The sequence below is a fragment of the Pavona decussata genome, unplaced genomic scaffold (assembly GCF_977016875.1).
Source record: "Pavona decussata unplaced genomic scaffold, jaPavDecu1.1 SCAFFOLD_175, whole genome shotgun sequence".
NCBI classification, from domain to species: domain Eukaryota; kingdom Metazoa; phylum Cnidaria; class Anthozoa; order Scleractinia; family Agariciidae; genus Pavona; species Pavona decussata.
The window spans coordinates 2,359,914-2,383,406 of NW_028145586.1; the positions used below are offsets into that span (position 1 = coordinate 2,359,914).

A 23,493-nucleotide genomic window follows, 5' to 3' on the forward strand; every position below is an offset into this window, starting at 1 on the left:
CTTGACATCATTTTACAGTTTTGAGAATTCTTGGTGAGCGTGTGTACAGTCCACCGACGTTAATAGAATTTCTGCCGGTATACTACTTCGTCATCATAACAACCTTTACCTGAATCAGCAGAATCCAATTATCGTACACTCCCCTAGAACGAGCTAAAAGGAGAAATAACGACGACAGTGGGAAACAAACACCATGGGTCAGTCTAGCTTAGGCCCCGGCTTAAGACAATCAGTGGACCTCCAAATCTGTGTATAAGTGGTTTATTTTAAGTAGATAAATAGTTTTCTAGCCTTGGATACAAGCCTTCTTGTAACCGTTGGCAATAGACAATGTTTAGATATGATTTTTGTCAAAATTGAAAAATGGATTAGAACGTGGTTTTGAAAAACACCGTCTAAACTGTCTTTTAATAACTGACCCTAAATTTGTATTGCTTTCAATTCGTAGCTCACGCTTCGGGGTTTCGTTCAAGGACTCAAACGCTAGAAATACATTTGCATAGATGGCCGTGTGACGTTTGAAGTCAGATAAAAGCCCGAAACTTTTTAACAGATTAAGTACGGACAGGACATACCAGCTTGGTTACCCTTATCTCAAAGGATCTTCAAAGATGGGATTGACATTCCTTAAAACCCGATAATCTCTTTTGGTTCAATTAAACGTCATAGGGAAAAACAGAATAATGGGGTGCAAATTCATCTAGACAGCTCAATGACGACCTAATCGGTTATTCCTCTGCAACTATTTCCTGCGTCGAGTCTGTGAGAGCACGTTTTTGTTAGTTGTTTCTTTCATAGCTATTTTTATGAAGATATAACCATCCACAGGATCCACAGGGTCAAAAATCTCGTATGGTGGGTTAAGAACTCAATTACAAGGTGGAATAATGATTAAGAAATAGTGATTTGTGTGTAAATCATAGCTTTAAAAACTAATGTTTCGAGAATGCACCCTCAACCAGTGAATTTGTCAATTGGAAGTTAAGCTGCTGATTAAAAACCTTTTCAATGTTGATCGAAATGAAGATAACGAGAATCTGGAGGTTGCTAACGTGACCTCTCTTTCGTTTCGTTTTTTTCGTTCTTTTCATGGGTGGCAAAGAAAAAGGGAAACAACGTCGAACTACCACGAACAAATTCCCTGCATCATTGTATTGCGCAGGCTGCGTATTGATCTGGCAAACTTCTTACAGCCCTCTAAATAAGTTTATTGTACTTCATTCGTCAAGAGAGCGAAAATTTCTCTCCATTGGCGGGCCAGTTCACGGCAGGTTGAGCAAAGCAATACCTTACAACGTTTTCTAGTACAGTCGAAACTCCGCGAACGGATATCGCCCGTGGGCGGAAACCTCTCCGATGCTAACCTTAATGGTCCCATTTTAACACAAAGACAATGTACTCTTAATCCCCCGTAATCGCCCACCTCCACTAAGCCAAATGCGGTCCCAAGTGCAACAGAAAACTCCACTTACGGGAGGGAGGTCGGTTTGCTGACAGCCGATTCGCACCAAGTTTTGGTCGATTCGAACCCAACTTAGTTTTGAAGCACTTTTGGAAAGGGTATTTTCATATCATTTAACGTGTTTGCGAAGCTCGGTTATTTTTAATCCCTTACGGTTTTCGCTGCGGCAAGCAGAGGAGAGGTCACGTTTATTTTAACTGTTTACTTTACGAGGAGTGCTCGTGAGATAAGTGACCACTGGAATACTGTTGATTTTGCAACTTCCTGAGCATCGATTGATCTCAAGATAAAGAGAACCTAGAAGTTACGAGACGGTTCCATGCTTTTCGTGTTGTCTTGATTATATTTTCGAGATAAACAACTTCAGTCAGTCCACGAAGGAATTCCCTGTTTTCTTGTTAACCATTTAGATGCATGCTGTGTAATAAACGCCTTTAAGCCTTCTTAAAATAAGCTTGTTAGGGTTTATATGTGGTTACGCAGCAAGCGAATTCCCGCCATTCTTGACCTAGCTGATTGCATGATGGGTAAATGAATGACCGTCTATGACGTATTGAAAATGTCAGAAAAAAGTGGAACGTGACTCTAAAAATAGAAGTACGGGATAGGAACAAGGATAAACGAATAAAATTAAAGAGGTTGATGTTCCGTGCTCAGTAGGATAAACACATCTCAACATGCAATTCATAAGCGTGGAGGAAGCCTTGGGTTCTGCAACACCATTCAAAACCATGTTCAAGACTTTGAAGCTTTTGGTGAAAAACAAGGACAGGATGACAGCCCGGGAAAAGAAAAAGAGGCGACATAACGCGATTGACAAAGATCAAAGAACCAGTAGTGACCTTGTTATGTTTCAAACTATCATCTCAAGAAGCAGATTGGAGACTTCACAGAGCAAGACACCACAGAACAATCCAAACACGTGTCTTCGTGTAGAAGAAAGAATTGTGCAACGAAAATTGTCTCTGCCTTGCGGGAAAGTTGAAGAAGAACTGTTTTATAGTCGGTGCGTCGATGTTAGGAGCTCGGAGTCCAGACATAAGACTTTGCTTGACCTTTATGAAGAAAAACACACACAAGAGAAGATATCAACTTCTCAGTTTCAACTATTCAATGCGTTGAAGGACCATTCAGATACAAGACTTGTCGATGGGCTTTTAACGACAACTTTGTGTTCGACAGAATTGTAAAAAGAAAGCGGTTTTAAACCGATTAACGACCATTAATAACGACAACTTTGTGTTCGACAGAATCAAGTGTAAAAAGAAAATCGTTTTTAACCGATTTTAACCGACTAGCAAACATTATCGTAAGTTGAGTCTCGTTTCGCTGGCCGTTACGAACTTATCTCGAGAAACAGTGGAATCAGAGACTAGAAGACTAAAAGGTCCTGGCAGTATTTAACTTTAACAATACGAGACGTAAGACGTGGCGTAATGCGTGAAATGACATTGTAAAAATATTTCTATAAAGTTAGGTAAATATTGCCTGCTTTTATGATGAACATAAGGTAAATTTGAGCAGAAAAAAAAACCGGCGTTTAACTTTAAGCCATGAAAGTGACGTTATACAAGGGTGCGGCCTTTGATTGGTCGGTGGACATTTACATGATGTTTTTGAGCGCGCAATCAAATGCGATATGAGAAATAAACAATCCTTCAACAAAAATTGTTTCTTTGTTTTTCGCACACAGGCCTTGCCGGAATATAAGTTTTATTCTCGGCAGAGCACTCATGCTTGGGTTTTTGACGGGAAGATTAGAAATTGTATGGACTCGCTATTTACCCATGCGTGGGGGGAGGGGAGAGGGGTTGGCCAAAGGAACCCCCCAAAAACTGTACTAGAATTTTCGCCTCCCCCACCCCACCTCCCGGGAAATGAGTTCACGTTCAGAGCCAACGGAACGCGCGAAATGAAAATATGTAGCGGTGTTTTGTGGCTTTGTGCCTTGCCTGTTTTCTGCTCAGTTCACAAACGTTGCTGCATAGGTCTCGTGTGTTGGGGGAGGGGGAGATAGGGCTAGCCACTCGCTTGTGGTTGCCACGCAACGAACGACTGTTGGAATTGTCAAAAGCGGTTGTTTCGCGTGAATAGTTACACGAAAAAATAAATACTATTTAACTATTTCGTGATAATTCCAACTCGTTCAACTTGAAGCGGAGTTGCCCGGCCAGGAGCTGAATTGAGCTCACTTTCTTCATAAAACTTTGAAGGCAAAATAACGATTGTTTTGCCGATATGACGAAGAGATGTACCAATACTTCTAATGCCCGTGCAGAACTATTTTAGTTCGGATTTTACGGACTGGCGAAATATGAGAATGCTTGAAAAAGACAGTTTGTACTTGTGTTAGACGGCGTTCTACCTTTACGATCGCCTGTGATCATGATAACAGATCACAAGCGACAAGTCTCTTTGATATAAGATGATCGCAGAATTTTTGGTGACAGATTTTTCGACCGTCTGCGATCGTTGACGTTCATGTGAAAACCACTTAAATCAACCGTTTCAACATGAACGTGTGGCCCTATAATAATTCGTTATAAAAAATTAAATTTAACGCCGCATTGGAATCGAACTTAATATAAACTTAGACAATAACAAATTAATTAGCGAAAAAGTAAACTTCTAAATACCTTGTTTACTCGGCGAAATGACGTCGCTCTCCTCGAGCCCAGCTAATCCGTCTTCGGCTATAAAAAAAAGCAAGCCAACTTATTGCCTGAATAGGAATCCAGTTCCCTTCTGAGTACTTCATATTTATTCAAGCACCAAGCTATCCACACAACATATCTAAGTACATCACAAAGAGCTTCAAAACTTCCTATACAGCTAAATAAATGTTAGTATTTAAAAGTTTGAAAGCTTTTTTAAGCGATCCATGTTTTGATTAAAAAAATCATGACAACTCTGCTTTTGCTGTGCACGTGCGCACGCTTTTTTTAAACAAAGTTTTATGCATAATAAATGAACCCGAAACACAAATGACAGTTTGTATGTAATTTTGAACTGAATATTCTTAGCAGTAAATAAATCTATAACACGTTCTAAAACCATCGGGGATATTCTAAAACGGCGATTTTCTGGTAATATTAAGCTATTTTAGTCATTTTCGTGCCATTTCCTCTCCAAAGAGTTTTAAAGGTGGCAATATTTAACAAAAATGCTTATTATTTTGCCATGTTTTTACTTCATCCGGTAAATATTAGCTCATTTTATCATTTTCCTTCCAATTTAATACAGTGAAAGGAAATTTATTTCAAAATGCTTAACTTTTCGCCCGTTCTATTCCAGGTTAGACAGTTGGTATACCTTTACGATTCTAGAATGCAAAGGTACATGGAAATTTCCGTGTACCTTTACTGTTCTACAATGCAAAGGTACATGGAAATTTCCGTGTTCCTTTACGGTTCTAGAATGCAAAGGTAAATGGAAATTTCCATGTACCTTTACGGTTCTAGAATAAAAAGGTACACGGAAATTTCCATGTTCCTTTACGGTTCTAGAAAGCATAGGTACACGGAAATTTCCATGTACCTTTACGGTTCTACAATGCAAAGGTACACGGAAATTTCTATGTACCTTCACGGTTCTAGAATGCAAAGCTTTGCGGTTCTAGAATGCAAAGGTACATGGAAATTTCCATGTTCCTTTACGGTTGTAGAATGCAAAGGTACACGGAAATTTTCATGTTCCTTTACGGTTCTAGAATGCAAAGGTACGCGGAAATTTCCATGTACCTTTACGGTTCTAGAATGCAAAGGTACACGGAAATTTGCATGTACCTTTATGATTCTAGAATGCAAAGGTACATGGAAATTTTCATGTACCTTTACGGTTCTAGAATGCAAAGGTACACGGAAATTTCCATGTACCTTTACGTTCTACAATGCAAAGGTACATGGAAATTTCCATGTACCTTTACGGTTCTAGAATGCAAAGGTACACGGAAATTTCCATGTACCTTTACGATTCTAGAATGCAAAGGTACACGGAAATTTCCATGTACCTTTACGGTTCTAGAATGCAAAGGTACACGGAAATTTCCATGTACCTTTACGATTCTAGAATGCAAAGGTACACGGAAATTTCCATGTACCTTTATGATTCTAGAATGCAAAGGTACATGGAAATTTCCATGTACCTTTACGATTCTAGAATGCAAAGGTACACGGAAATTTCCATGTACCTTTACGTTCTACAATGCAAAGGTACATGGAAATTTCCATGTACCTTTACGGTTCTAGAATGCAAAGGTACACGGAAATTTCCATGTACCTTTACGATTCTAGAATGCAAAGGTACACGGAAATTTCCATGTACCTTTACGGTTCTAGAATGCAAAGGTACACGGAAATTTCCATGTACCTTTACGTTCTACAATGCAAAGGTACATGGAAATTTCCATGTACCTTTACGATTCTAGAATGCAAAGGTACATGGAAATTTCCATGTACCTTTACGGTTCTAGAATGCAAAGGTACACGGAAATTTCCATGTACCTTTACGGTTCTACAATGCAAAGGTACATGGAAATTTCCATGTACCTTTACGATTATAGAATGCAAGGGTACACGGAAATTTCCATGTACCTTTACTTTTCTAGTATGCAAAGGTACATGGAAATTTCAAAGTGCTTCCCGGCCACGAAATATAAAGCTAGAAAAGTATAAAATGTCCTGTCATAAAAATTTATATTCAAGTAAACAGTGGTACTGTTGTTAAATATACTTTATTTTGTTATTAAGCATCTTGAAATTGAGTGGTATAAGATTAAATTATGCTATATAACAATATCAAATGTCGCACATCCTACTGATAAGCGTCCATCGAATTTTCGTCCCCGATATGTCTCGATGTACTTCCACCTCATAACTTTTAACAACAACAACAACAACACAAAGTTTCGTAATTGTCGAACAGGAACAAGTTACTTTTTTGGATGGAATAACTGCATTTACTCCAGTGACATATGAAGAAAGGAATCACATCCTGAAGAAGTTTATTGTTTCCTTTAGTTCTAAATCAAAGGTTCAAGATTAGATGAAATTACCTCATACGTGATGCTCAGTCATCAGTTTAAACATATCATCATTTAATATATTGTATAAGAATAAGAGCGAATTAAAAGAACGAAATTATTAGACCTGTGCTCCATTAGCCAAGGTTATAAATACCTATAATGGTTTCGACTGAGAAAGGTGGTCAGAGATAACAGGTAGTTGAGGCCAGGCGCTGGAAAAGGTATGATAGAAAAAATGTAATGTTGCCTTAGAAGCCGTTTTGAGTCGGTGCTAATCAACTAGTCTGTGTTCTCTTTTAATCATCTGGCTTCAGTTCCTTTGGCCTTCCTTACACGATCTTATAATTCGGACATAGAGCACGTGTGGAACAGCGGCCTGTATCGTTGATCCTATCGAGAAATCAACAAACAAATAGCGTTACATTTGATGAAAGTTTAGAGTGAGGACAGTATGACGAAATGTTCTCTATTCAGCAGAGCTCCTTCATAAGGAGCGAAAAGTCGGAAATGGCTTGATGTTCGCCTCCGCTCAAGTGCGATGGCGTCTGCGGAGTTGAGAAAGACAAGTGGGTTTCTCAAGGGGCCACACAAATTTTTGTGCGAGTAAATTTAGCTAAACGCAATTATCCGGGTCAAATAGTTTACTGTGAACTAGAATCTTTAATTCCGTAAGAAATGGGTTTGAATACAATTAATCACTTACCAGCCAGACGGGTTAGCATCTATTCATGTCAGTATTACGCCAACTATATTCTCTGAAGAAAGGAAGTTACCACTGTATGTTGTTCCAGCACAACTCGTTTTTTCGGGCGCAATTCTCTCAACCGTTTTCTTAGTTCACCACAGTCTCGTCAGGAATGTTTCGGTAACAAAAACCGGATATATGTAATGATTACGCTTTTCAATAGAGGGCCTTGTTATTTTAGATTGACTGAGACCACAATGCGGCCTCTGCTATTTCCGTTGGAAATGCCTGCTCGGACAGACAGCACGAAAATGTTATTTCAGTTTTAATATTTCAAAGCTGAAGCTAATCTATTTCCACTCTCTTGAACGACGGTGGATACTTGTCCTGACATAGCTGTTGGACTATCTTAAATGAAAAAGAAAAAACCCTGGGTTGGTTCAAGATGACCATGTCCGAACAAGATGGAACATAATATTCAGAGATAAACAGCGACACGAATTGCGGTGGATACGCTTTACCTTCTTCACGGTAGGAAAACTACATTATTTCTCTGGATAAGTTTAACAGAGTTCGTAATACGGAGTTATGTTGTAATTACGTTATGGATCATAACATTCCTTTCGGTCTCGCAAGCAATTAACTAGTAAATACAAATGTGAATACGATATATTTCAGGGACACCCAACGACAGTTTTCTCTCAGATGCTTTAAAAAGCTATTTGGGACCATCTGGAGTGCCTATAAATCTCTGTAGGCTCATTTTAGACAGCGCTATAATATTTTTATCTGTTCGGTCATTCTAGGGCAAGCTGAGTCTTTTCGAAATTATTAGGGCATCTTTGTCCATTTCCCGAAAACCTTAGGTCATACTTCCTTTCCGAAAATCTTAGCTGACCTTTCTTCGGTACCCGAAACGACATTTTTATTAATCGGAAAACACTAGGCGTTAAATTTCCCTTATCACGAAAGTTCGAGATGTAAATTCTCTTCAGAAAATTGTAGGGGATGAAGGGCCTTCCGAACAGATAATTTACCGAAACGACCTGTTGGGTGCCCCTGATTTTTTCTACGCAAAAGTATAAGTTTAGAGGTGTCTCGCGCCCAAGCGATGTAGCGCGTCCGATTTAAACTAGCTATAGTTACATAATCCCCTGTATCAACTGAAGCTTATAGAGCTGGCTATTAAACTATACCAAAAAAATTAAAATAAAATGAATTGTTGAATCTTTACCGCTGTTTTCTCGAATCAATGTTTTCACTTGAAGGGGACACTTTAAAGAGCTAAAACTCAAAAGGGAATTTCTTCGTTTAATTTCAATTATGGACACTAGCTGTAGTTTAACATATAATAAACAACAAAAACGTTTCTGCCAATTTTTAAGTTCGAAATATTTTTTTCCCCGAGAGCGATTTTTGTTCAATCACTCCACATTTTTTTAATCGTATTTCGTAAATGTTCTGTAACTTTTCACACGCAGACACGTTTGCTTTGGGTCCGGAAATTGAGGAGCAAATTAAATTAGCGAAAAACAAAATTCGCTTTGACCTGTAGCTTTCAAAAGGTGATTCGGACGCTCGCATTTAGAGGTCGTGAAAAATTGGACAATTCATTTTATTACAAAATTCTCGGTATAGTTTCTATAGCCAGCTCTACAAGCTTTAATTTGATATAGGGGTTTAGGTATCCACAGTTTAAACCGGACGTGCTACATCCTTTGGGCGCGAGAAACCTCTAAAGGCCGGTAACCTTAATGTGCAATGGTGTAGAAGAGACTTGTAATATTGCCATATTTTCCCATTACTTTAAATGTTATTTCGTACGCGTTTATCTGCTCGACCACAACACGAAATATTATAGGGCACTAATTTTTTTCCTTGCGGTTTTAAAAACGGGTCGGTTTGCAATCCACAGGAAACGTGCGGTTGGTGCGGGAATTACCTTCCCATAAAAGAAAAACTTCACATTACCTTAGCATTCAAAAAGAAAACCTTATGTGTTGGCGAAATGTCGAGAAGTAATAAAAAAAAAAAAGCTTGAAAATGTAACGAATTGTTTTTTGTTTGTTATTTAAAAAAGAAGAATGTTTTTGCTAAATGTTTGGGATTTTTTCAATCAAGTCGCTTTTAGTCAACCGGTTCGGTAGAATACAGCATTTTATTTAAGCGGACCATAGTAATGTCATATTAATATTATTTTCAGGTGCAGTTTACTTTCATTGGGTCCGGGCAGTCGCGGACATTACACCTCTCATTAGAAAAAGTGTTGTTCACGCGGCTATGAGTTAGTACGGAACTTAAAACTGCTGAATCTGTCAAGATTAAAACCGATGCGGGCAGTAAAAGCTTGTAGCAGAAATTAGTGACGATGCTTTACCATTGATTTAGGCCACAAATGTTATACCCAGATCTGGCCTTAGTTATTCAAAGAGCGGATAAATCGTTATGTACTGGATAGTGGTACATAAGCATTTGTACTGGCTAAGACTCGCGGTATTACATACCCGATCTGAAGTATTGATCATGGTTATACCAGAGGCCTTCTTAAGGTATAATATCCATACCCGAGACCTACGGTAAAACATCCATACCCCATCTTTATCTTTTGCTAAAGGTACACAAACATTTCCATGTACCTTTCAACATCCTTTACTCAAGGGTAAATAGAAATTTCCATGTACCTTTCTTGTCATCTTTTGCTTAAGGTACATGGAAATTTCCATGTACCTTTCGAAATCTCTTGCTACAAGGTACACGGAAATTTCCATGTACCTTTCAACATCTTCTGCTACAAGGTACACGGAAATTGCCATGTACCTTTCGAAATCTTTTGCTACCAGGTACACGGAGATTTCCATGTACCTTTCAACATCTTTTGCTACAAGGTACACGGAAATTTCCATGTACCTTTCGACATCTTTTGCTACCAGGTACACGGAAATTTCCATGTACCTTTCGACATCTTTTCCTAAAGGCACACGGAAATTTCCATGTACCTTTCGACATCTTTTTCTACAAGGTACACGGAAATTTCCATGTACCTTTCAACATCTTTTGCTACAAGGTACACGGAAATTTCCATGTACCTTTCGAAATCTTTTGCTACAAGGTACACGGAAATTTCCATGTACCTTTCGAAATCTCTTGCTACAAGGTACACGGAAATTTCCATGTACCTTTCAACATCTTTTGCTACAAGGTACACGGAAATGTCCATGTACCTTTCGACATCTTTTGCTAAAGGTACACGGAAATTTCCATGTACCTTTCGACATCTTTTGCTAAAGGTACACGGAAATTTCCATGTACCTTTCGACATCTTTTGCTTAAGGTACACGGAAATTTCCATGTACCTTTCGACATCTTTTTCTACAAGGTACACGGAAATTTCCATGTTCCTTTCGACATCTTTTGCTACAAGGTACACGGAAATTTCCATGTACCTTTTACCATCTTTTGCTAAAGGTACACGGAAATTTCCGCGTACCTTTCGAAATCTTTTGCTAAAGGTACACGGAAATTTCCATGTACCTTTCAACATCTAACACTTTTTATATGTATTTTGCCATTTTTTTAAAAACTTGGCAAATATATCATCTTAAATTGTGTTTTTTGCAGTAGGAAACCTACATCTTAATATTTTGTTGGAGTTTTTGGACAATAATAGCGAGACATTGCGATTTTTTGCCATGTTTTCACTGTCTATGGCAGAAAACAACAACTTCAGTTCAATTCATGCCACTTCCTCGTCGGCACAAATTTGCACTTTTTTTAAAATGATTACCATGATACATCAAAGACATCGATTTCTGGTAAGAAAAGATCAAAATTCACTTATTTTTGAAATGTTGCAATTTTGTAATAGTTGGCAATAATACATACGAAAACATGTTTTCTTACCATAGTTTCTGACAATATGGTAAAAAAATGATAAAAAACCCTAATTATTGCCACAAATCAGTATTTTTTATGGAAGAGATAATAACAAATTCCTTCATTTGTTCCAAAAAATGCATTTTAGAATATCCCCGATGGTTTTAGAACGTGTTCTATATAGATTAGCAATAAAGAAATCTGTGGATTTTAAAGTAAGTAACAAGAAAGATTACCCGATGCTGTTTGTCACCGCTACTATCTTTCCACGCAAGCTGACCAATTTACATCTATCTCTCCGAGAACGCTTATTAAATAGGAGAAAAGTTTGTGTTTTGCTTGTTCTTTCCGAATTGGGCGAAATTATCTCAACATTTTGCACAAAAATAGTTTCCACTCCCTTTGTGCCACGTCGTACTCATAACAGAATAACACAGAATTGTTTTTCGTAAAACCAATACTCACATACCTTGTAAATTTAACGAATTCACTCCATCCACTCCACAAGATGGATAACACTTCAAAATTCCCGCCACTGGAAATTTGTGACGCGAAGTGATGAAGGTCGGGTTACAAGAGCGCGGTCAGCACTGGGAACAAGGGTCAAATTAAATACGCTCGGGAGAGGGCACAGTAGTTTTGTCCCCAACAAGATGGTGGGTACAACAAAATCTTACATGAGCTATTTAGTTACAGGCAAATAAAGCAAAGGTGGAACTCATAATAATCACTTGAATTGACCTCAGTAGTATATCTTCTAAAAAACACCAAGGCTAACTTCACGGTTTGGGAAATATATTGATTCCAATATTTCGAAAGGCACGGTCTCTCTTCTAAATTGGTGAGCTTACGCAACAGGACGGATGACGGAAGGGGACGGTAAATTATCGTTGTGTGACCAACATGACATCTTAGTACCTTCACAGTTTTAGGCGATTTGCGACTAAAACTGGTGTTCTCTCATCTGTTACAACGCGAAGACCACGAGAGGAAGGAATGTTACAATCTAGAGTCCTAAATACTTGGACGCCACGTTGGTCACAAAAGGACAATTTGCCGTTCCACTACATCAGCCGTCCTGTTGCGTAAACTCCCTATTATAAACTTTTTGGGAAATTTTGGGGAAACATTGGAGATTTTGGCGTGTTTTAACATAAGCCCTCAGCTATCAAAATTTTGTCCTGGCGTTGCTAACAGACCACCACGTATTTTCTACCACAACGGCTGGCAGGATAAAGCTCAGAAGTTGTTCATAAATTTTCCAGAAAAAGTACTGAAAAATTAGTCTTCGTCCACAGTTCAATTTAGGTTGCTTGCGATGTGTGGACAATGCTCCCCACCATAACAATGTCTCATCAACATCAAACCCGTTGGAAGGACACGCGATTTTCTAGGCTGTGAACATGCTCCTAAGTGGGTTTTTGGGCGAAGAGCTCCGTCTGCGAACGAGAAATATTCTGAGAAGGAATTCAGCTTCACAGCTAAAAACTTAATGAATAACACATGATTTTCTAGCTTGCTACTTTTATCTATTTAACGTCCTTACGCCATGTACATGTACCTAACTTAATTATTTACAGACAGCTAAAAGCCCCGTTCACGCCAACAAAACATGTTTAATTAAACCAAGTTTAACAAAATGAAAATTGCTAACAGCAAGCTGAACCATTGGCTTTGCCATAGGATTCAAGTAAACTTTAACTTGTGGTCTCATTTCTGCTAAATCTGTAGTCGACAAAAATCCAAAAGCAGCTTTTATGAAGGAAACAATTTTAAACTGTGTTTAACTGAACATCTTTTGGTTTTTATTGGGGAGTTCGAATCATGCCTTAGCTTTCAAGTTTCTTTTCGGTCTCCTCGCCACTTTTTCTTTGTAACTTAAAGGGACACTGTCACGTCGATTTTGCTGTATTTTGGTCAAACCTGCTCAAACATTTGACAAAGAACCTGTTTTGTAACATGAAATTGCTCTTACAACATTGGGAAAGAAACATCAAGGTTTTTCTCGTAGGAAGAACAAACCATAATCAATTTTTAGCGACTTCTCTAAAATACACAGGAAGAGCTTGAAAAAATTGGCCAATTTTTTCAAGTTGCAATCCACTTCCATCCTAGCCATCCGTAGCCAACCATAATTAAAAGTAGTTTTTGTGCACTAGTAGGGTTATTGTTAATAAACCTCTACCATTATTTTAACGATTCCATTGAAATAAATGCGTTTTTAGGCTATTCATATAGTGACACTAAAAATAGGTGATACTGCTCCTTTAATAGTGTCTTGTTTATAATTTCGCTGTGTGGCAAAATGATGAAAAAAAATAAAATAAAAAAACAGCACTTCGTCGCTTTTTTATTTCCAGGCAAGGTACCGCCAGATGAAACAATCTCAACCCGGCAGCTGCAGATGATTCCTGTAAATGACTGAGAAACAAGCACTTTCCTGGAAACAGTGAACCAATCGCCATCAAACGGATGCATTACTTTTTTTATTCACAGAATTTACATCAGCGGAGCATAAGAAAATCATAACTTTATTTTCAACTTATTTCAGCCATCCAGCCCCCTTTTTGTGGAATTCATATCATGCAGTCACTAAACTGGTTCAGCTACATTCACTTCGCTGTTATTGACACTTCCAACTTCAACCGTAGGACGGTGACGAATAACATCTGACTTGATTTAAGGATGATAACAACTTGGGGAGACCTGCACCGTCTGCAACGTCTTATATGATTGGTCGAGAGAACAAAGAACGAACAACAGAACAATGTTCCCAACCCTGAAAACAATGCAGCTGCAGGTTATTAGGGTCCAGTGAAAATAGAGCTTTTGATAGGAACAAGAGACATTGGGATCGAACAAGAGCGGGAGTTCACCTGATGTCGAACATTGACGTCATAGTTGCAATCCAGTTTTCTTGTTTATCATAAATAAAACTGAAATAAATCAACTTTGTTTACCAAGGGTGTCACTTAACAGTCTGACGACTGACAAACCTGTGGCCCTCGGATTCCGCATCGAATTGGAATTTGGAAATGTTGGTTTTTGTGGAGGGAGGAAAACCGGAGAACCCGGAGAAAAACCCTTGGAGCAAGGACGAGAACCAACAACAAACTCAACCCACATATGACGTTGAGTCCGGGAATCGAACCCGGGCCTCATTGGTGGGAGGTAAGTGCCCTCACCACTTTGCCATCCCTGCTACCCATTTTGCTTTTGTTTATTTGTTGTATACGTGTCTCTTGTTGTTGTTGTTGGTTTTGTTTTTACTACATCAATCTCAAACTTAAATGAAAAGTTAGCTGTGGGAAACCCTTCATAGTAAAGACTGATTAATACAGGCGATTTTTGCTCCGAATTTCAAACTGCAACGAAACTTGCATCAAAAATCTTCGGTGTCTAAATTATTGTTTAAAAAACGAGCAGGAGTGTTTTATCGGGTTTAAAACCACGAGGCGCCGAGTGGTTTGAGACCTGATAAAACACGTGCTGCGAGTTTTTTGAACGGCTTCACAGACATTCCTGGAAAAGCGTGTGTCAATAGAGTTCATAACAATTATGCTTTTGTGAACGTTGGAAATTAGCATACGAGAAAAACACCGCATACTAATGAGGAGGAGGTTTATCGATATAAAGTTACTGCACGTGATGTATTATCGACCATTTGATGGGCCAATGGGCTTATGAATTATTAATGAGTTTTTGAATGGACTTCAAGGCACACATAAACCTTGGATTCTTTCGAGACGAATCTGATAATTTAATGGTATAGGAAGGCTAAGGTTGTAGCTAGGGAAAAAATGAATACTCATTACGCAATCATGGGGACTTCACAGGTGTGGTTCAAAGGATACGATCCTTAGAGTTTGCTTTGACGTCAAAGTAGTTGAGGTTGAGGTTTTCTGCTAATCTCTTCGCCAAAACACGCAGCTTCTAAACAACAATGAAACCAACAAAATGATTTACGACATCATGACATATCGCTCTTTTCAGATGGTAACTATCTTAAGGCCGATTGAGACTGTACAACTTTTGCTTACGACTGTTGCATGCGATTTAAAGAGCGCGCGCTGCTCGGGTCACGCAAAAAATCGCACACAAATCTCGTCATTCAACATTGCCTGTATCTACGGTCGTCGTAGGATTTTAAAACATGTTTTAAACTCCTACGAAATTTTTTGTGACGTACACGAGAGTTGTAAGCGAGTTGTAGGTTTGATTTACACGAAACAATTCGTGCTGTACGCCTGTCGTAAGATTGTTGCATGCAACAAAGTCGTACGATAGAATTCATCGTACCGAAAAATATGGCGACTGGTATATTTACCCATAATTCTTAGCGTACGAAAACCCTAAAAACGCTCATAAAGACGCACAGAAGGGTTCATAAAACCTCAAAACCTAGCATACACAAAGTTGTTAGTACAGAAACGAATTCTGCAAAAGGAAAATGGTTTTCTATAGGCCTAGCGGTTGTGATAGGTTCGCAAGATATTGTAGCAAATGTGTACAGCCGCCATCTTTTTTTGTATGGTGGGATTGGTCATCCAGAGTGGCCTGTAGATAGAAAGTTTATTTAAAAATCACTTTGCAGCCTGAATGTCTCATCAAAGATACGTATATAAGACTAAAACTAAAAACTAGAAACCGCAGTCCAGATAAAGTTTAGCTAAAAGTCAAGTTAAATTTCCTCGACATAGCAAATATAAATGTATTCTTAGTTCTATCAATACGAAGCCATGGCACTTTGTACGCAAAGGGATTTATCAATATGAAGGATGCTACCCATTCTAACTCCTTTAAAGTCGCGCATTACACGTTTTTACTTTCCATTTGGCTAACCAGTTCGAACAAATGGAAGGCACCCTTACAGATCAGTGAGAAGAAAAGGCTGGAGAATCTAGGCTGCGAACCGCCGGGCTTTCTAGCTGGAATTTTGTGTTTAAAAGTTGACTGCAGGGTTCCTTAGCGGGAAGTGTAAGAATTTTGTGTTTAAAAGTTGACCGCCTGGCTCTTTAGCGGGAAATGTGAGAATTTTGTGTTTAGAAATTGATTGCGCCATGACCAGGCAGCTTTCCGCTTGTCAGAACTGGCCAGTCAAAGCGGTCATTTCGTAAACGGAATGTATCAATTTTTAAGGACAAACGAATTTCTTCAAATAACGCGCACCATTTTCGGAGTGATTATTGTTCAAGATTTTGCAGCACCATCCCTTCAAAACGATGCAGCTTGGCCTGCTTACGGGGTAAAAAAGCTTGCCGGGCAAGTACTTTATGGTAAGGTACCATATAGTCACCCACATAACCCTAATCCTAACCCTCCATATAGTCACCCTTACCTTACCATGAATTATATGCCGCTAGCTGGCTTATATGTAAGATGTGTTATTGCCGGAGGGATGTTTCAATCGAAGATGTGGGAGGTCATTTTTGGGTGGGCATGTTTTCCGAACAAACCTTTTCATTTACTGATTAATAAATCTCTCTCATTTATTCACGATCACCAGGCTTAACATATTCCATCACATTATTTTTCCTTTGCACATATGCCACACATTGACATTCCAATCGTAGCAGTATGTAGGATGTTTGTCCTAAGCTGTCCTATGAACCTAGTTTAATGGCCTTAGCTCCCACGAGTCTCCTGTAGCTCAGTGGTAGAGCATCCGAACTAGTAATCGGAAAGTCTTAGGTTCGACTCCTGATAGGAGCACTCAGATTTTTTCCGAGTATGCCTGTGTCATTTACTGATTAATTAATACATCATTCTCAAACCTTATCATTCTTGGAGTAAGAAGTGATCTTTTGTTCTGTAACGTGAAATCCATTGAATACAACATAATAGTACATCTCCCCAGCGCCTAAGAAGAGAAATGGAAAAAAAGTGAAAAAAACCGTAGCAATAGAATAACTGCAATAAAATAACACAGTTTTTTTTGTTCGAAATTGTGACAGTCCATGATACATGTACATCAGAAGATACTCGCGTGTAGCCTCCTGATCCTACACAGACGCTCTTTGGGTTCGTCACGCATTCTACGTGACTGACGTTTAGTAATTCTGAGTGGAAATCATCATCAGAGTCAAGTTGACTCCAGTGATGATAATTTACCCACTTATAAAAATGACTCCGTGTTAAATCCATTAACAATGCTCCAACAGTAGTCAAAATCTATAGTGGTCTAGATATATCCTAGGCCAAAAATACACCATAAAAAACGTCTAACAATTCTGAACATAACCTTGTAGATTCTTTGTACAAAGGATTGGGGAGGGGAGGGAATGTTGTTGCAGATGTCAGGTGTAATCAGGTCCACATTAGCTCTCTCAACCCCGTTTGTACTAATTCTTTCTAATGAAAACTCAACTACCTTGATAGACTTTAAAGGAGAAGACCAAAAGTTGAAATAATCGCTTACCGTGTTTTTGTGCTTTCAGTCTAATGTAAACATTGTGGAAATTTCCAGTCGTCACCGAGTTGTCATTGATTACACTCATATACTGGGTACGCTCTCCGTCCAGTACGCATGTACGATGACCGCAGTTTTCCCAGGCCATCAAAGCTGACACTGCAGCAATGAGGACAAGGAACAACATGTATTGCTGGGGAGAGAGGGACAAGAGAAAATATTACGAACCGCTCGTGCGCTGAGCACTTCAATTTTAGTATTGTTATCGTGCTGTTAACTATTATAATTGAACAGGCTCATACAGTAGCTTTTTCAACCTTAACTTTACGTAATGTTTAAAAAACTCGCAGCACGTGTTTTATCAGGTTTATAACCACGAGGTGCAGCCGAGTGGTTTTAGACCCAATAAAAGAAGTGCTGACAGTTTTTTGAACGGCTTCAAAAACATTCCTGGAAAAGCGTGTGTCAATAGAGTTCATAACAATTATGCTTTTGTGAACGTTGGAAATTAGCATACGAGAAAAACACCGCATACTAATGAGGAGTGTTTTATCAGCTGATAAAACAAGGCATACTAATAAGGAGGTTTATCGATATAAAGTCACTGCACGTGATGTATTATCGACCGTTTGATAGGTCAATGGGCTTAATTATTAATGAGTTTTTGAACTACTCCTAAAACATTAAAAGCTTTACTGTCATGAATCACTCGTGTTAGTTTCAAGTTGTTCTAAATTTCTTTTTTATTTATTTTATCTAGTTCAGTTTTTAGATCAATAGAAAATGATCTCTTCCACAGTGATTCGATAAATAACATATGCTAGTAACTTGAAAATTATGGTGTAAATAAAAATCCATATGAACCTAGTTTAATGGCCTTAGCTCCCACGAGTTTTCGGTAGCTCAGTAGTAGAGCATCCAAACTAGAAATCGAAAGGAGCACTCAGATTTTCCTTTTTCCGAGTATGCCTGTGTCACTGACTGAAAAATTCATCTATCAACAATCGGTATGTTACCACCTATTTTGCTGTCAGCGGTCACAATTTCTTTACGTGCGCAAGGATAGTCTGCGCCAGTCTGAAAATGAGAACCATCTCGTTCCCAGAGCCCTCGTTACCCTTGTCCAGCGGAACGGGAAACGAGAGATTCTCAAGATTCTCTCGTTTCCCGTTCCGCTGGACAAGGGTAACGATGGCTCTGAGAACGAGATTGATTTACGATATGCAATAGCCCACTTTGAAAAAGAGTGATGGCCTGGGCCGAGAGTAGCTGCCCAAGCGATTGTGGGAAGGTTTGGGGGGACGTTGGCTATTATCTTCACATTTTTGCGTCCCCCCAAACAATCCCACAATCACTTGGGCAGTTACTCTCGACCCAGGCCATCACTCATTTTCAAAGTGGGCTATATTCTCTTCTATTTAAATTTAGTATAAATCTACTAGTGTTCTATCACGAATGCCGTTCTCTGATTGGCTACGCTACTCGCTATCGCGATAGATAGTGAGTAGCGGTTTTCAACAAAATGGCGGCCGCTTCGTCGCGTTTTCGAAGTGTCTGCGATGAGAATATAGATAATTTACTTGTTTAGTTTTGAACGAGTAGTAGATTTATACTAAAACAATTAAATTATTCGCTCTCGATTTCTATGCGTGATTGCTGATTCGGGCTGCGCCCTCATCAGCTATCACGCTATAGAAATCTCGAGCCCATAATCTAATTGTTAAGTATATACTTGGGTGGCCCTCACCACAATTGCTTGTACTAAAGTAGTTATAAAAAGTTTCACAAATGACACTCAACGCTTTGCAAAAATTGCAAAAAATGAACAATCTCTATACATCAGATACTTACGCTAGCTTCATGGGCAACTCCCCACGCAATCAAAATTACTATGGAAACCACTGACATGAATATCCCCATGTAGCATCGTCGCCGACTCAGAGTGAGAACAAACTCTGGAATTCAACGAGTAACCCTCAAACAATGTTAATTCTTAGGGTAAAGTCTAAGAAACAACCGTGGACGATAATCCTGCTGGTATACGTTGGATCAATTGTTAATCTGATCGGCTTAACAAATGCAAATGATGTTTTAAAGTGTACTATATTTCGGCTGGCCAAACCAGCCTTTTTATACTTGTTATATAAGCTTATGTCCCAATGCAAATTCTCATTGTACCTGAACAAAGTTGGTTTGGTCAGCCGAACTGTACACTTTCACATGTAATTCTACGTTGTATCGGTCTCTGCTTCTCTCATCGTTTTAATTCTTAGGCACTGTTTACATGGAGGGAGGAGGATCCTAGAAGGCGAAACAACTTTTCGTTTGGTTTACATGCAAAAATTTGGTTTACATGCAAAAGTTTGGTTTACATACAAAAATTTCGCTCGGGATCGTTACCAAATGGAGAAGGAAAAGAAGAAAAATATCGGCCTTTAGTAGCTGAACGCTAGCGCCATGTTTTTATTTTATTTATTACCTTCCGAGCGAAGGTAGTTTACATGGTGCTAGGATCTTCCTAGTGCAAGGGCCAAGTAAGACCTTTTGCATGTAAACTGGATACAGAAAGTATATGGCGATAGGATGATCCGCCTTGTAGGATCTTCCTAGTGCTAGGGTCAAGTAAGACCTTTTGCATGCAAACTGAATACAGAAAACACGGCGCTAGGATGATCCACCTTGTATCGGGCTTGTAGGATCTTCCTCCTTCCATGTAAACAATGCAATCTATCTTTTAGCAAGTAATCTAATGTAATCCATCTGTTACCATCCAATTAAAACAATAAAATAAACAGATAAATAAACTAAGCGTTATACCCAGACACTTTCTAAAGTTTCATTTGAATGTTTTTGAAACTGTATGATAAAGACGAAAGGCAAGTCTCCTTTACACTTATCCTAAAACTCCGCAGCGAAGAAAAGCTACAGAAACCTTGCTTCCATACGCAAGATTCATATAGGACCAAGCCGAAGCACCTCAATTTTACATTGCATTTTATCAGAGCGTTCTTCAATTGAGCGCTTAAAGTATAAATTCACGTTTGTTTAATTTTGCGTCACTACGATCTGTGATTGGTTACCAAAACTCGCGCCACTTTCTCAACCAATGAGGAACAAAACCAAAACCAAACTTCCCCTGGTCGTACGCCTTTTCCTGCGCTTGGCGCCGGTTACATGTATTTCCTTCGAGTTGGTGATTGGCTCATTGCGTTGCGTCTGTTGTGATTGGCCGGAGAAATTACATTGGTTTTCTTCTTTACGGCAAAAAGGAACATTTTGATTGGTTCTCTGACGGATCCCACTGAATTGGGCTTTTCAAACCGCTTAGATGGACATGACTAACGAATTAATTTCACTGACTTATGCTTTCAAAAAGTAATTTTTAGTTAAGACTGTTTTGTGTGCGATGAAACCTTTTCCTGGGAGTCTAGATCTTGCAAACTTTTTACGTAAAAGTTTTCGAAAATGACATAAAAGATGTTACTGCTTACGAGAAGAGAAGAGAAAAGAGACCAAGTGAGTCGCACGCGAAAATTTCCATTTTTTCTTTTTTCCAGTGAAGCGATTACGCGGGCGAAGCGAACGCGAGTTCGCGCTCGTCAAAATCCCTGCGATTTTTTATCTCGCTCGAGCGCTTGACAATTTGATGAGAAAATAGAAGGTATTTGAAAAGGTTAACAAGTAGAGCTAAACGAGACCACTCGCAGTTTAACCGTTAAATATACGTGGTTCGGCTGCAAACACAACTTTTCTATATGGAGTTTTTCAACAGGTTTCCCAACTTAAGTCTGTCGTGTGCAGGATTGAAAACCGTCACCTTTATGTTCTCAAATTATAATAACGGTCACTTACTGTTTCTTCCAACTTTCTCAAATGGATAGAATGGATTGGAATTGAGGCGCCTGTTGAAAATAACTTCCGGCTTTTCAAGGATTTCAAGCGTTTTAAGAGTCTTTTTAAAACCCATTTTGCTTTTTCTTGTTGTGATCGTTGGTGCTCTGTGGTGGCATAACGACCTTTGTGACGTCATTTGTAGAATGGCGCGCGCGGAACGTCATGACAACAATCCTTCCCAGGATGCTCTCAGCCTAGTACCCAGGCGTTTCATTCTCGTGCACTCTAGACCGATTCTATAGACTCCCAGCGATATGGATAGGATAGGATAGGATAGGATAGGATAACTTTATTTACACACGGTATAAATAAAATATGTAATTTTCCAGTACCCTTTATCAGATCTGAGGGGCCCGTTTCTCGAAAGTCCCGAGAACTTACCGGGCCCGATAAGTGTCTTTGGTAATAAATGTTTCTCAACAGAAGTCAATATTTGTTAGCTTTGAATACTAAATTTTAAAATTTTATAATTTTACGAAAGCATCGGCCAAGTACCATGTCTGTAAACACTGTGTAATCGGCGAAAAAGCGTTTAAAATATACTTATCGGGTCCGGTAAGTTACCGGGTTTTACGAGAAACGGCCCCGGGCCTCTACAATTCGTACCCATTTTCAGACCGGGGTTCTATAATCCATACCCGATTCTGTTAAATCCTTACCCGTTTTCAGACCTTCAGACCGAAATGGTTAAAATCTATAAACCATGTTTTCACATAGTATATTACATCTTGCCTTTACATGTTCACATACTTGTTCCTTTCATATAACCGAGCATTACAGTGATGCTACGTGAAACATGGCTGATCCACTTGGTGAGGACATTCCTTGCTGTCTGTTTAGTGTTACATGTTAATTATTTGGATCGCCGTTAGTTGATCCTAAGTGAAATCAGACTCTCCGTGTTGAGTGAGCTACCCCATCATGTCATAAGAATATTTCATATCTGGTGATTTGCTTGCGCGCGTGTATCCTGAACAAGTAAACACTGGATTGCATAACTTTACTGTAGATTATTTATAAATCTGTCAAAATTTTGACGAAAGAAAGGTAAAAATACCACTCTCCGGGCCGTCATCGACCAAACACGCATTTCCCCAGATACGATTTCTATTCCTTTTCGGCTATGCAAAGATTATTAGAATATAAATGCAATATGCAAAATTTAGCGAATTGCTCGGGTTCCAACATAGAAAATTTTCTTCAAATCATTTGAATTTCGCGCTAAATAGCGTTTTACCGAATGAGAAAGCTCATTTGGAGATTATAACACCTTAGTTCAACACGGGAGAAAAACGGCTCTCGTTGCCGCGGCCTATTGTTCTCCACCATAGTTCTTACGCGAAGCGTTACTTAAAGCTGTGCTATTCTGCCCGCTTCTAATGAGGGTTTCTCTCTGGTGAAGCCGTTATCACGTCGGCCCGTCTTGAATGGAGGACACCGGGCTTCAAGTATTCGCCGACGAACCATATTTTCGCATAGTAGGATATATCTTGCTTTTACACGTTTACTTACTTTAATTTGTTCCTTTCATATAACAGATCATTACAGTGATCCTATGTGAAAATATGGCTGATTTAATTTGTTTCAAGTCTAAAACTAATCTCGTACCCAAATCCCTTCCGCCTGACCGTGAGAGATCTGGGCACAAACCATACAAGTGGTCAAAATTACTATACTCGAACAGGACCCACCAAACCACAATAGATGGTGGTATCTGCGTGCACCCCCCTTCCTCAACCTCAAAAGCTGGTGTCTTTATTGCATAGCCACCCCTCTATCCAGCCGTAAAAATGACAGTGAGATTCAAACCTCACTTTTCTTGTTTATCTTGCAATTCTGACTCTTGCTAACTGAATATTTGTGTCAACTCAAGTTTTAAGCCAATAAAATTTTGTCAGTAATGTTCATGAGACAGGTGGGTCCTCTTCAAACAAACTTGTTATGACAAGTTCCATTATATATCAGGGTCTAACCCCCCCCCTCCCCCAACACACCCCACTTCTCTCCCCACTCCCGGTTCCCAGCCACAATCCGGACTGACATATATGAACCTCGAAGCCCATATTCACAATACAGAACTGAAACATTGTCAGATGGATAACCTTTTTAAAATACTGTAAAGGGAATAAACAGCATCGGTCATTAAC

At 39.1% G+C, this 23,493-nt stretch overlaps 1 protein-coding gene across 1 annotated transcript; it reads right to left on the minus strand.

Annotated features, from left to right (window-relative positions):
• Positions 1-13,316: 13,316 nt before the first annotated feature.
• Positions 13,317-21,479, minus strand: LOC146463648 (cation channel sperm-associated auxiliary subunit theta-like). The gene is made up of 6 exons (XM_085084057.1): positions 21,305-21,479; positions 19,304-19,407; positions 17,462-17,645; positions 16,818-16,903; positions 14,898-14,976; positions 13,317-13,712 (listed from the first exon to the last, which is right to left on the minus strand). The coding sequence occupies exons 1-6, from the start codon at positions 21,417-21,419 to the stop codon at positions 13,636-13,638; spliced, it is 645 nt and encodes a 214-aa protein (XP_084940183.1). The 5' UTR covers positions 21,420-21,479; the 3' UTR covers positions 13,317-13,635.
• Between the last annotated feature and the right edge of the window lie 2,014 nt (positions 21,480-23,493).